The sequence below is a fragment of the Antedon bifida genome, chromosome 8 (genome assembly GCF_963402885.1).
Source record: "Antedon bifida chromosome 8, ecAntBifi1.1, whole genome shotgun sequence".
Classification (NCBI taxonomy): domain Eukaryota; kingdom Metazoa; phylum Echinodermata; class Crinoidea; order Comatulida; family Antedonidae; genus Antedon; species Antedon bifida.
Window position 1 is genome coordinate 1,605,769 of NC_136233.1, and position 12,259 is coordinate 1,618,027.

At 33.8% G+C, this 12,259-nt stretch overlaps 2 protein-coding genes across 3 annotated transcripts in view; one reads left to right on the forward strand and one right to left on the reverse strand.

The window, feature by feature from the left end:
• The window catches only part of LOC144850766 (ubiquitin conjugation factor E4 A-like), a 34,271-nt gene that overhangs the window by 21,345 nt on the left and 667 nt on the right, over positions 1-12,259 (forward strand). The window lies entirely within an intron of this gene.
• LOC144850788 (uncharacterized) lies at positions 568-4,441 on the reverse strand. Of its 2 annotated transcripts, none has more exons than XM_078708229.1 (3): positions 3,732-4,441; positions 1,132-1,424; positions 568-791 (listed from the first exon to the last, which is right to left on the reverse strand). In XM_078708229.1, exons 1-3 carry the CDS (start codon positions 4,057-4,059, stop codon positions 603-605), a joined length of 810 nt encoding a protein of 269 aa, XP_078564355.1. In that variant the 5' UTR covers positions 4,060-4,441; the 3' UTR covers positions 568-602. The 2 variants fall into 2 exon arrangements, with proteins under 2 accessions (XP_078564355.1, XP_078564354.1); XM_078708228.1 differs by having other exon boundaries at positions 1,132-1,427; positions 3,732-4,433.

A 12,259-nucleotide genomic window follows, 5' to 3' on the forward strand; every position in this document is an offset into this window, starting at 1 on the left:
TCATAACTTATCTAAATATGTACATTTATTATTTAAGTAACGAAATACTCATATACAATTATTAAAAAATAAAAAAAATAATACAATTTGGTGACTCTAAGAATTAGCGAAATTGTATCAGAAGAAATACGTTTCAGAAAGCTTAGGACCCTCTAGGCATATCAGTCACTGATATCCACAGTATTTTCATTTGTTTGCATTTTGATTTATGTAAAATGTTTTATCATTATTTTGGCGGATTTCTTATGATGAGTAAAAACAAATGAATAATTGCCACAAACATATTTCTTTTTACTTCATTTTAGTTATGCATCTTTGGTTCAAAACATTATATAACAAGATTTTAAAGCTTTTATGGACACTCAACTGTACCTGGATGGATTTTATAATTCTTAAAAAGCATTGACACAGTTCTTGAATTAATATTTTTCTCCGTATTAACTATATATTAACATTAGGAATACACTCCTATAATTCTCTCTCAATCATAGATCATCTTCCACGGAAAGTTTTATATCAAAATGATAAAATGTCCTCTTGTTGGATTTGAACCAACGACCCGCTTAGTACTGGTAATATTTTCGCCCATGTTAACATCTTCCTCATGTATCAGTTGTCGTTACTGAAAGCAAATTATCGGACATCTCTGAAGAGGGTGAATCTGGAGGAAGTTGGGATGACACCGATTCGTTTGATGGAGACCCTATTGATGACATCGTATCGTCCATTTCGGATTTTCGTGGCCGACCTTTTGGTTTTGTTGGTGCTTCGTGGTTTCCGCATTGCATCACCTGAAAAACATATTATATTGAGTTTAACAGGATTTGTTCTGTAAAAGTGTGCGTTTTATAGTTATTGACAGAATGTTTGTTATTGACAAAAGATGTGCATATTTTAACGCGCTCTTGTCTTGTCTAGTCTAGTCTTTAGTCTAGTCGTATAATGTTCTCGATGTCAATTTAGAGTTGGAGCCAATATATAAGTTACATAGTTTTGTATGTGTTATATTTACTGTTTTTCAAACGGACGTAGGCCCACAGTACATTTTGTATGTCATGTATATCGAGTGGACGTCGTCAATATAATATTTCGAGTTTAGATATTTCTTGTGTTATTTGTTCATAGTCTCACCTGTTTCTTCCATTTCATCCTTCTGTTTTGATACCACGTTTTCACCTGTAGTTGACTCAAGCCCAACGTTTCAGCCAGTTCTAACCTATCCGGTGTAGACAGGTATTTCTGTTTCTCAAATCGTTTCTCGAGTCCTAGTAGTTGGAGTTCAGTGAAGACCGTCCTACTTCGGCGACATTTCTTCGTTTTCGATGGGTCTGGGGTACTAGGTGATTTACCTCTGAGGTACACTGGTACTGGAATGGGTACTGATAAGTGTGACGCTGATGGATTTGGATGATGGTGTGCAAGTGCTTCTAGAATGAAAATAAGATATTGATAATTAGAACTTATAGGTGGTCAGTACTTAGTTAGTACTTATTAAACAAACACATAGTTGTTAAATTAATGATTGTAAATGTTCATCTGGTTTGTATTGACAATGTGTATAAACTTCTTTATATCTATTTTCATAATTTGTACCACTGGTTTGATAAAAACAATTTTATACACGTCTTTATTTTACTTGGTATCACGTTATTTGTTATTCGTCGATTTCATCCTGGGGTTTTTTATTCGAATTTGTGTGTAATTTTACAATTCATAACTAACTTTGTTTCATCAGCTATGTCTTTATATTCACATTGTTCCACCACACTTGACATCCTTTGTGTCTAAACTTTCGATTTGTCAGTCTGCACTATTTCTTACTTCTGTAATAGTACTAGTTTTTATAATTCGATAATTGTACTTAAACTTTAACATTTCTGGAAGACTTTTTACTATTAAAATCAAGTTATTATAATAAGTAGACACGCTTCCGTTTTCAATTACGAAACCCAATCCATATTAAAATTGTTTAATAATTTCAAACTTTGAACTTCTAATTACGTTGATGTCAATGTTTGAATAGCTATTTGATGGGAGAAGACAGAACCAATTTGAAGTTGGTTTGTCGCGGTAGTTATTTATCAGAACCGGTGTTTAAAATAAGTTTTGAATTATCATTGCAGTAATTAATTGGATATCGTTTGAGGTTTCTACGGGCATTTGTGGTGATTGCCGTCAAGTAAGCATCTAAAAAGCGTCACCTCAAGCTGCTCGCTGTATCCCCAATCGACGTGCCCCTGCGATCTAACGGCATTATTATAAATAAATGATTAGCTAACTCAATGGAATCGCGTGGCATATTAGCCCTACTATGGGTCAAAGATAATTGTCACATACAAATTCTGATGGTATGTATTTAAAAGGTATTTGGAGGCTAAATCTACCAACCGATTTGGTGTCAAAACCAATTGTCGGTATACGCGGGGGTCACTCAATGTGCCAAACTATTTGGCTTTAGTTGAAAGTGCCACCCAAATTCGATGACATCTCCTTCAACAATTTTTATTTTCTTCACGGGAGTTTTTATGAAGTCTGCGTACCATCTGAGTATGCGTAGAATGTTGTTTTTCAACTTTTCATCCACAAACATGGATGTAATTATTAAGAATTACATATTTTGTAAGACGTTGTTATATATAATGTGTATCTTATGTGGTGTTTGTAATGGAAATACAGTTTGTGTAAAATACAATTTTCTAATAAGTTTGTTCACAGGCTCTTAAACTTTCGTCAGTTTCATGCTAAAAATTCTTATTTGTTTATGTTCTCTTTTATATACTTTGGTCATATTGTTTTAATTTTTAATAATCTTTTAATTTTACGGTGTTTTATTGTGTTATAATCCTAATTAAGTTATTTTAGCCGAAGTTTTGGTTGTGTTGTTGTTAGCACCAATGTTTAGTATGTATTGGTACACTAATTACGTACTGACAGTTTGTGTAAAATACAATTTTCTAATAAGTTTGTTCACAGGCTCTTAAACTTTCGTCAGTTTCATGCTAAAAATTCTTATTTGTTTATGTTCTCTTTTATATACTTTGGTCATATTGTTTTAATTTTTAATAATCTTTTAATTTTACGGTGTTTTATTGTGTTATAATCCTAATTAAGTTATTTTAGCCGAAGTTTTGGTTGTGTTGTTGTTAGCACCAATGTTTAGTATGTATTGGTACACTAATTACGGTTGGTGCAAAATAGAATATTCTTGTTCTAGTTGATATTTTGTATGAATGTTCTTCCAGTCAGATTTACTGTATCATTAAATAAATACTATAGCAACGATTAAAATTAAAGTAAATTATACAGTCAAAACTTCTGACTAACGAAAGCATTGCAGAGTCTGGTTTTGGCGTGTACAAATGGTGATAGGAGGGATGATGGAATGAAATATATAAAGTACCTATATAAGTCTAGTCTAGAAATATAAACTGTTGTACACTATCAGACTATTGAATGTTATAGATATATCAGAGGCTGATAAAAAGTGATGTCTTGATGTCATCACTGCTGTCATTGAATCTTTGACTCAGCACTTTTGCCTTTGTCAAAGTCCTAATAACATAGTTAGTATTTATATATTCGTTTGGCAGAAATGTATTTATTCTAAATTTTACATAAGCATGCTATTTTTACTTTCAGCATAATTGAATACAACTTTTTCCATTTATGTTAGCTTTCAGATCATAGCTTAAATGCTAAATATGATTATAACCGGTTTATAATATACTTACCATTAAATCTGTAGAAATGTCCTAAACTTGATCCAAAGAAATTGTTCATTCCCATTTTAAATGGATCGATGCAAACTTTACTCAAGTTCTGTGCTGCTTGTATCTGAGATAACTGTGTTTTTGAACTTGCTGGGTGCAGGATATCATCAATAAGAAAACTAGTTTTTCTAGGCTGCGCATTAGCTGCAGCTGCAGCCGCTGCTGCTGCCATGAACGAGTTAGAGTTTGTCGAGCATCCTCCAAAGAATAGTGGATGGTGTCCTGATGGTCCCAGTCTTAAGGGATTACCTGAAAGCTGAAATGCACCTAGAGACATCCTGTCTATCATAAATATCGGCGACTTGCAAATATTTACTGTATATTTCTGGTATATTCGAATCCAAGATAAAGATGAGATCAGCCGAAGAACTTTTTTGAAAGCTCAAAGTAGACTTGAATCCTTCTTATTTAACTTGAGAACAGTACCTTCTTTGATGAAATGATACTTAAAAATGACAATTAACATCCCATGCCCTAACTTGGTGGGCTAGCAATACTTATCAAATATATATATTTATAGACACGTGTTTGACTCTGTCGTAGTGCAGTAATGTTTTGACTGATTAAGAGTGTAGCAGTCTTTTCAATACACCACAGTAACCACGTGATAGCGCGTTCGGTTGCCATGACTTGTTTATGCAGGTGTTCACAGCAGGACCAAAAAGTTAGTTAACATCCACAGCGCCACCAACCAGGTACGTTTAGTAAGCGGACAGACACTATTTTTAAGTAGTTCTAAAAATAAAAGTACTTGGTGGTGAAGAAATAATCTTATAATGATGTTAAAATGGCTTTTTAGAGCATAAATCCCGGTACCTTGCTGAATTTTGAAGTTTTCTAACGTGTACAAGAGAGTTTCATTACGTCTGGTCCAAGAACATTATGGTTTGACCCGAACATTTCTGGTAACAAGCTATTTTTTTCAGGAAAGGTCCAGAACTATGATTGGAACATCATAATAAAAGTCCTGAAAAATCCTCCTTGTTCTCTCCGAGAAATCCAAGATGGCGTCCAATATGGCTGCCATTTATTCTGGTCTTTTCCTAATACGACGTTGATGATGTTCCATAACCCTCTATCTTATTCAGCACACATGCTCTCCCTCTCTTTCTGTTATTCACTCATTTCAAACAAGCGTTTCTTTCTCTGTCACGTTTCTTTTCTCTTCTACTTTTCTCTGTTTTTCTTAAATTCTTAAATTACCATTTCAAAATATTTCTATTTTAGTCTTTATGATATATTTTAACTTGTAAAGTGCTATTCACATTTTACCTTGTTACAAATTGTCTGAAATACCATAATTATTAAAATAGAAAAATCTAATAATTGTTACGAAATATAAAAACCCCCTCAGGCTGAACAAATTCCAATACGACCAGCAATTATATCATAGATTAAGAATTTGAATGTGTTGTGGGGTGTCACTTAGCTGGAAGCCTGAACGTGTTCACAGACTAGGAAGTGTACTGTGAACATATGGTCTTGAGAATTCCTGAAAAATACAGGTGTATTTTAGGAATCACGTTCGTTAGGTACCACTAAAAGAACACCAAAGTAGATATTTGTTTACTCATAACTATTATTTATGTCAAATTGAGATATGTTAATCTTCGGCACGCAATATAGTTATATTGACATTCATGGTAATGTTATATTTATATATAGCGATTTTAACAGTCAGCAGATTGTCCCAAACGCTAAGAAATAAAAAAGACTGAATTAAATACATAGATACATAGTTTTTTCATAATGTTATCTATAGACCTATTAACTTAGCAGACAACTGAAATAAAACCAAATATCTATCGATCAATCAATATTAATAAGAATGTTTTTGTTTATTGTTTTTTTTTCGCGTTTAGAAACTGATTCATGAAACCTAAAAGCTACCAGAACAAAACCCACATAACTGCATTCCGTTATAAGAGATTTCATAAACTAAAAATGTGTAAACTTCATGGAAGGTGACTCTCGATAAGAATTAGGAAGAATGTTCCAAAGTGTAGGAACTGCAAAGGCTCGATCACCATACGTCAAAAAGTACTGTTCTAGTAGTATTAATGAACAGAAATCGAAGAAAACAATTGTTCATGAATTTACTTTTGTATAGAAATCGTGGGGCTTTGTGGTTGGAATGTGAAAGTCCCCCGTTGTTTTTAATCGTTAAGACTTTACAAGTATGATGGTTATGATCATGAAAATTCTGTTATTTCTAACACTATCGTAAACATTTTTCCTTAAAATGTTTCCTCTCATTGTCAATCTTCGTCAGAAAATGACAAATATATTCTGTAATTGGAATTCTGGCCTTCATAATAACGTTAGTTGCACATTTCAAAACATATATTATTTTTGTTTCTTCCAAACACTTTCAGTTATGAGGTGGTGTTTTTCAACATGTCGCCTGTCTTCGCTCATTAGTGTGGATGTTACTTAGGAGTTATCTTTCTACGCCGGTGGCATGGGTACACCACTAGTCATTAATATCTTTGCTAAATAGCTAAAATATGATAGATTATCGCCAACGCCTTTGGAAATATCATCTTATCAGTGGATCCTATGTATCAACCATTTATTTCTCATTAAAAATCTGTTTGTTTCTACCTCGCCCAAGGCACGCCCCATCACATACATTTTTGTCGTGAGAAGAACACCAGTTTGCATCAATTAAACATTGTTGTTGTAAATATAGACGGAAGTTTTTTTGTCCGTTTTTCCTTTCCGGACATCCTTTTTTAGCTATGTTAGGCCTATTAAGTTTCATCATCCAAACATAATTATTTTGTATTGAAGAAGAAATATTTAAATTAAACTTGAACGTTTAAAGTTTGCAGCAATTAAACATTGTTTTTGCTTATTTCCTTCATTGTTTTTGTAAACACAGACGGAAATTTTTGTATCCTATTTTAAGGCTATTTTATTATGCTTCATATACTGATTTTGTATTGAAGAAGAAAGATTGAAATATTAGCTAGTAAGATTATTGGAAAAGTCAGTTATGTTTTTGTTACGATTGCTTTGTTTCTTTCAAAAGCACTTTTCGTTTATATTTAGAACAAATAATATCTCTACTTCCGTAAATACTACACGAATAAATATAGAGTGGGCCCTTTTCAAGTTCAAGAACATACGATTAACCTTGTTGAACGAAAGTTTTTTTTCCAAAGTCGAACTTAACACCAAACAGCAAAACATCTCAATTAACCCGCATTTCAACTTGGAAATTTGAATCTGTAAAATTAGGCCACTCGGATGAATTCTTCTTCTAATTTAGTAACTATTTTGTTTCTACTCAATTTTCTCATCATGTGACAATGCATAAAGACAGGTATAGGTAGGCCTTGACATCAGTGGCTGTACTTCCTAACGATCAGTTGTCCCCCGGAGTGGGTCTGTGTTGACTTAAAGACAGTGTGTAACAATGTCCTCTTACTCTCTGATAGAATGCAAACAACACACACCGTAGGAGACGTTGTAATTGGTGAGCTACCCAGGTGGACTTTGGGACCTTATCGCTACGATAATCCGAGGGGGTTGTTGTAATCGCTTCGGTTCCGAACCCCGAAGGCCTAACCTTATAAGCGAACGGAAACGATGTGCTAATATGATTTTAACCTTTTGTCCAGACGTCACAAAGGAATTGAGTGATGTCATCCATGTCTTCATCATTTTATACGCGACGTATCGAATATTCTGTAGACTATTTGAAACAACAATTTTAGAATATCGGTTTTCATTAGTATAATGATAACGGTGGCCCAAGCATTATAGGCCTGGTAACCTAGTAATTGCATGACATGTGTTCAGTTACATGAATGACAACTTTATGATACTTACAACTAAAGTACATTCAAATACCTGTGGCATAGTACACACAGTTATTTGTGTACCATTTGTAAGGAAAACATGTTTTGATCTGGCCTTGCACATTTTAAGAAACATGATATTATTATAAAATTTAGATAGGTTTCTTGACAAAAAAAATGTGTATATTAATGTGCATAATAATAATAAAGAAAGAGCACAGGATCAAAACAAAAAAGTCTAACAACAACCTTCTCATATTTAGCGAACTTCCTTTACGACGCTCAGAAACTGATGAGCATGAGTTTTTTTCTTGATGGGCGCGTAGCCGTGTGTCGCGCGTCGTCAAAACGGTGAAATATCTGCTCACGTAAAAATATTATAAATTAAAACAATATTAACGATTCATTTATAATTTTATATCTTCAAAATATTATTTATTTATCTCGAATGTATCGATTAAAACTTTACTTCATGCGTGAGAAAATAAAACTATCGATCGCTTCTCCAAATTTACAATCTTAAACACGATTAACTTATGTGGCCGCGCAAATAGTATCCAATAAAGGCATAATCATATTCCTAATTTTCTTTCAAATTATTTTAACCTCGTTCACAAAATCACATGTGTTATCTACAGATAAATCTAGTGATTAAACATTACTTTCGAACTGAAGTAACGGAGGTGAAAATAATAGCTTTTGATGTTATGAGAGCAGTACTTGTTATTAACTTAGTTGATCTAAAATAATTCACTGAAATCGACCTCTTGATAACCAATCTAGTCAGATTATTTAAGATATAATAAGAGAGATAACGCCTGCTGGAATTTGGTACTTGATTGGTAACCAGATACGTCCAATAATTGCTCATAACATGTCATAACATTATAGTTCAGGGGTCACGTCTGGTGAATTTTGAAACTTTCCAGAATGGTTCAGCAGCAACAAAAATCTTTGTTTCAATCAGGTTTCGCGAGGAACGTCATTGTACAATGCATGATGGGAAGGATTATGAAAGAAATCACGTACGTACGCCTCGTGACGTTTGCTCCCAAAGCCTTCCCACCATGCATCGCGCACGCTATTTGCGATAAACCTTATTGTGATCCGTTTAGTTTTACTTTGAAAAAACTCATGTTATTATTTATCATGATAGGCTTATACAGTTTCAAACTAGATTACGTCACGTCTAGTATTTGCGTATAGTAGGCCCTATATTAGTATATTAATTTATTTCCGTTATTAAATCTTTTGTTATGTTTTTAATACGTTATTTTCTTTCTGAATTTACGTCATGTTAGTTCCATTAACTTACTGTTATGTTGGAGAAAACTTTTTTTACATAATATTATTAGACATTTGACGTGTTTCAGATTTTATAATGATTCATTACACAATTCAAATTTTAATACAAGTACCTTACACATCTATCATTGAACGTGTAACAGGTTCTGCATCCACTACCTACCATTTCTAAAGCCAATCATTAATAAAATTCATATTAACTTAAATTATTTAAGATGCCATGCGGGTCAAGTCTTTGTCTTAAACTATGAAACAATTCTGTGTGATATGAAACAAGCTATCAATACAATTTCTAATGAAGTTCAGTCCAATTTCAAGATAATTTTAAAATAACAATTAGTTAGATTCTGGTAGAGTTTGGTTTGTTGGTGCAGTTGAGATCTTGATCAGAAGGTAATTGGAACTGACTTGCTGCTGACCTCCTTGTTCATCTCTCAATTATACTCTCAACACTCGCTCATCCTACATCATAGTTTCTAATTCTACATTTTTATTGTTTTTCTTTTCTTAACATAGTAGGCATAGATTTTCTATGTTAATCTTTTAAACTTTTACCCAATTTCTTCAGAAAACAACAAACGCTTCTCATTTTCTAATCTAAAAAGCAACCGGTATATACTGTTTTTAGACACATTTCTTTGAAATATCATTACATATTTTTTTTGTTTACTTCTTATTCCTTATTAGTCGCGTGGACGCGACTCTATAGTTCACTATGTCGGTCGGTTGGTCTGTCTGTCTGTCTGTCTGTCTGATAGATTACTTGGGAAACCACCTCCCCTCGGCATGGGTGAAGTCTAACAAAGTCACCGACCTAACAATAAAATAATTCATCTAGATTATTCTAATACACTTTGCAGTGCAAATCAATTGTATCATCGTCAAAACTCAAAATCTTCGTCTTTAACGCGTCAGCTTGACTTTCACTTGGACGCAACGCAAGAACTGTCTGTCTGTCTGTCTGTCTGTCTGTCTGTCTGTCTGTCTGTCGGTCGGTCGGTCTGTCTGTCTGTCTGTCTGTCTGTCTGTATCACTATGCATTGTAGCACGCGACTTAATGGCTGTTGGCCTTGTTTTACCGTATTCCATAAACTATTCCTTTACTCTTTCAAATACTTTTAGTTGACACTTTTTCACGCACACCCGCAAAATCCGTACAATTTATATCTGTGGTTTGTCAAACTGTTTCTGCTGTTGCATAAGTTTGGTTCTGACTAGAACGTAACTCAAGAACGTACACGTAACGCAAGCAAATTGACCAATCACAAATGACTTGATAATCCATCGTTTGTGATTGGTCACATTCGCTGCCAGTACGTTCTTGCGTTGCGTCCAAGTGAAAGTCAAGCTGACGCGTTAAAGACGAAGATTTTGAGTTTTGACGATGATACAATTGATTTGCACTGCAAAGTGTATTAGAATAATCTAGATGAATTATTTTATTGTTAGGTCGGTGACTTTTCATAGACTTCACCCATGCCGAGGGGAGGTGGTTTCCCAAGTAATCTATCACGGTGATCTTAAAGAGATACTTAATAGGGTTAAATATTGCATAGTACGGTCATAACAATGGGTAAGGTAATACTGTATTGTGATTAAAATGAGTAGTTAGCTATGTTCACGTCGAATAATTCAGTATACGGTCTTGTTCTTTTATGTCCGCACTTGTTTTTTTTTTATGGCAGAATTAGGCGGCTTAAAACAATTACATCCATTGTTTGCAATTTCTTTCTCCAGGCCTTCATTGTATTGTAGGGCTACGTGTTTACTTTCAATGGCGGAGAACTGGAATGTTAACTCTGATATGAAATAAACATTTTGAAAAAAAAAGCTTTTAAACTGTTTTACTTTGCACTTTACAAATTCAACAGTAACTGTTCCATATTTTATATTAATTATAATAATAATTATTATTATTTTAATCAAATGTACACGACTACTTTATGCCGAGATCAGAATAGTAACAGAATATAAAACTATAATTATGGTTAGAAATTTTGTTAAAATAAAGATTGAACGTCATTGAACAAAGTAATAAAACATTTATTGAGCTAAAAATTTAAAATAATGATTATAATCAAATATCTGATCCTCTGTAAAATGTTTCCGATTTCTAACACTGTTAACTGCTAACACGAATTTAACCCGAGCATTGAGACGATTATAGTACGGTAATGTATTATTACAGTGCATTTAACACTACTTTTGTAAACACTCTTTAAGCAGAAATCAGAACTGCCATAAGGAAAATAAGATAAAAATATCTTATACTTTAAACCATAATAGATCCTGTATTGTTTTCCTTGATCGGAAACGTTGCTCTGCACCTGTATTTCGTAGGCTGGCCTGAAGGAAATAGTAGCGAAAATAACAAAGCGGCCTACTTTGAATCGGTTGTCATTGTCAAGTTTAACGTGAACAAATCACGTACTGCATCCACGGGAGCATTCACTAATATGTTTATTTCGGCACGAGTATAAATGTACCAGATTCATTGAGTTTTGTTGGCCAGCCCGAGGGAAATATTCTGTATCTTTTAGTCAAATTGCGCACTCGGAAGCAATTAGAGCCCATGTTTAATCCATTTCATTTATTTTTATTCATATTCTCCTTATAGTCAGTAGAATTCCACTGATTGGCTGTGAAGTTGTATTGGAACGAAACATTTTGATTGGTTTATCACTTTTGATCAGTAATCATAATTCGTTTAATTAAAGCCAGTACTTACAACTGGCATTCATTTGAAACTCAGTAAAAATGTAGATTTTAATTGGAAATAGTCACTAATTGGACATTTTTTAATAGAAAAGAGATCTACTTAATTATGTGTTAGAAGTCCGTGTATACGTCATGCGGACGGAAAGAATATGTTTTCGACATTTTAAAATATTTTGAAACTTAATTAGATCTTTTCACATTATTTCAAACATCGATATTTCAATATTACAATAATAAATAAGTAGTTACAGAAACATTCTATCATTATTTGAAGTTTTCAATGCATGTTGTAAACTTTCAAACATAGTCACATTATAATGGACAAAGCATAAAATGGAAAAACATACGGAAAATCAACGTCACGAAATAAACGGACGCGCGCGTATCGAAGTGCCTGTTCGTCGTCGTCACACGAAATAAACAGACGCGCGCGTATCGAAGTGTCTGTACGACACACGAAATAAACGGACGCGCGCGTATCGTGGTGTCTGAACGTCACACGAAATAAACGGACGCGCGCGTATCTAAGTGTCTGTACGTCACTAAATAAACGGACGCGCGCGTATCGAAGTGTCTTTACGTCACGAAGTAAACGGACGCGCGTATCGAAATGTCTGTACGTCACGAAATAAATGTTGCCGCCAGTCACGTGCTATTTTC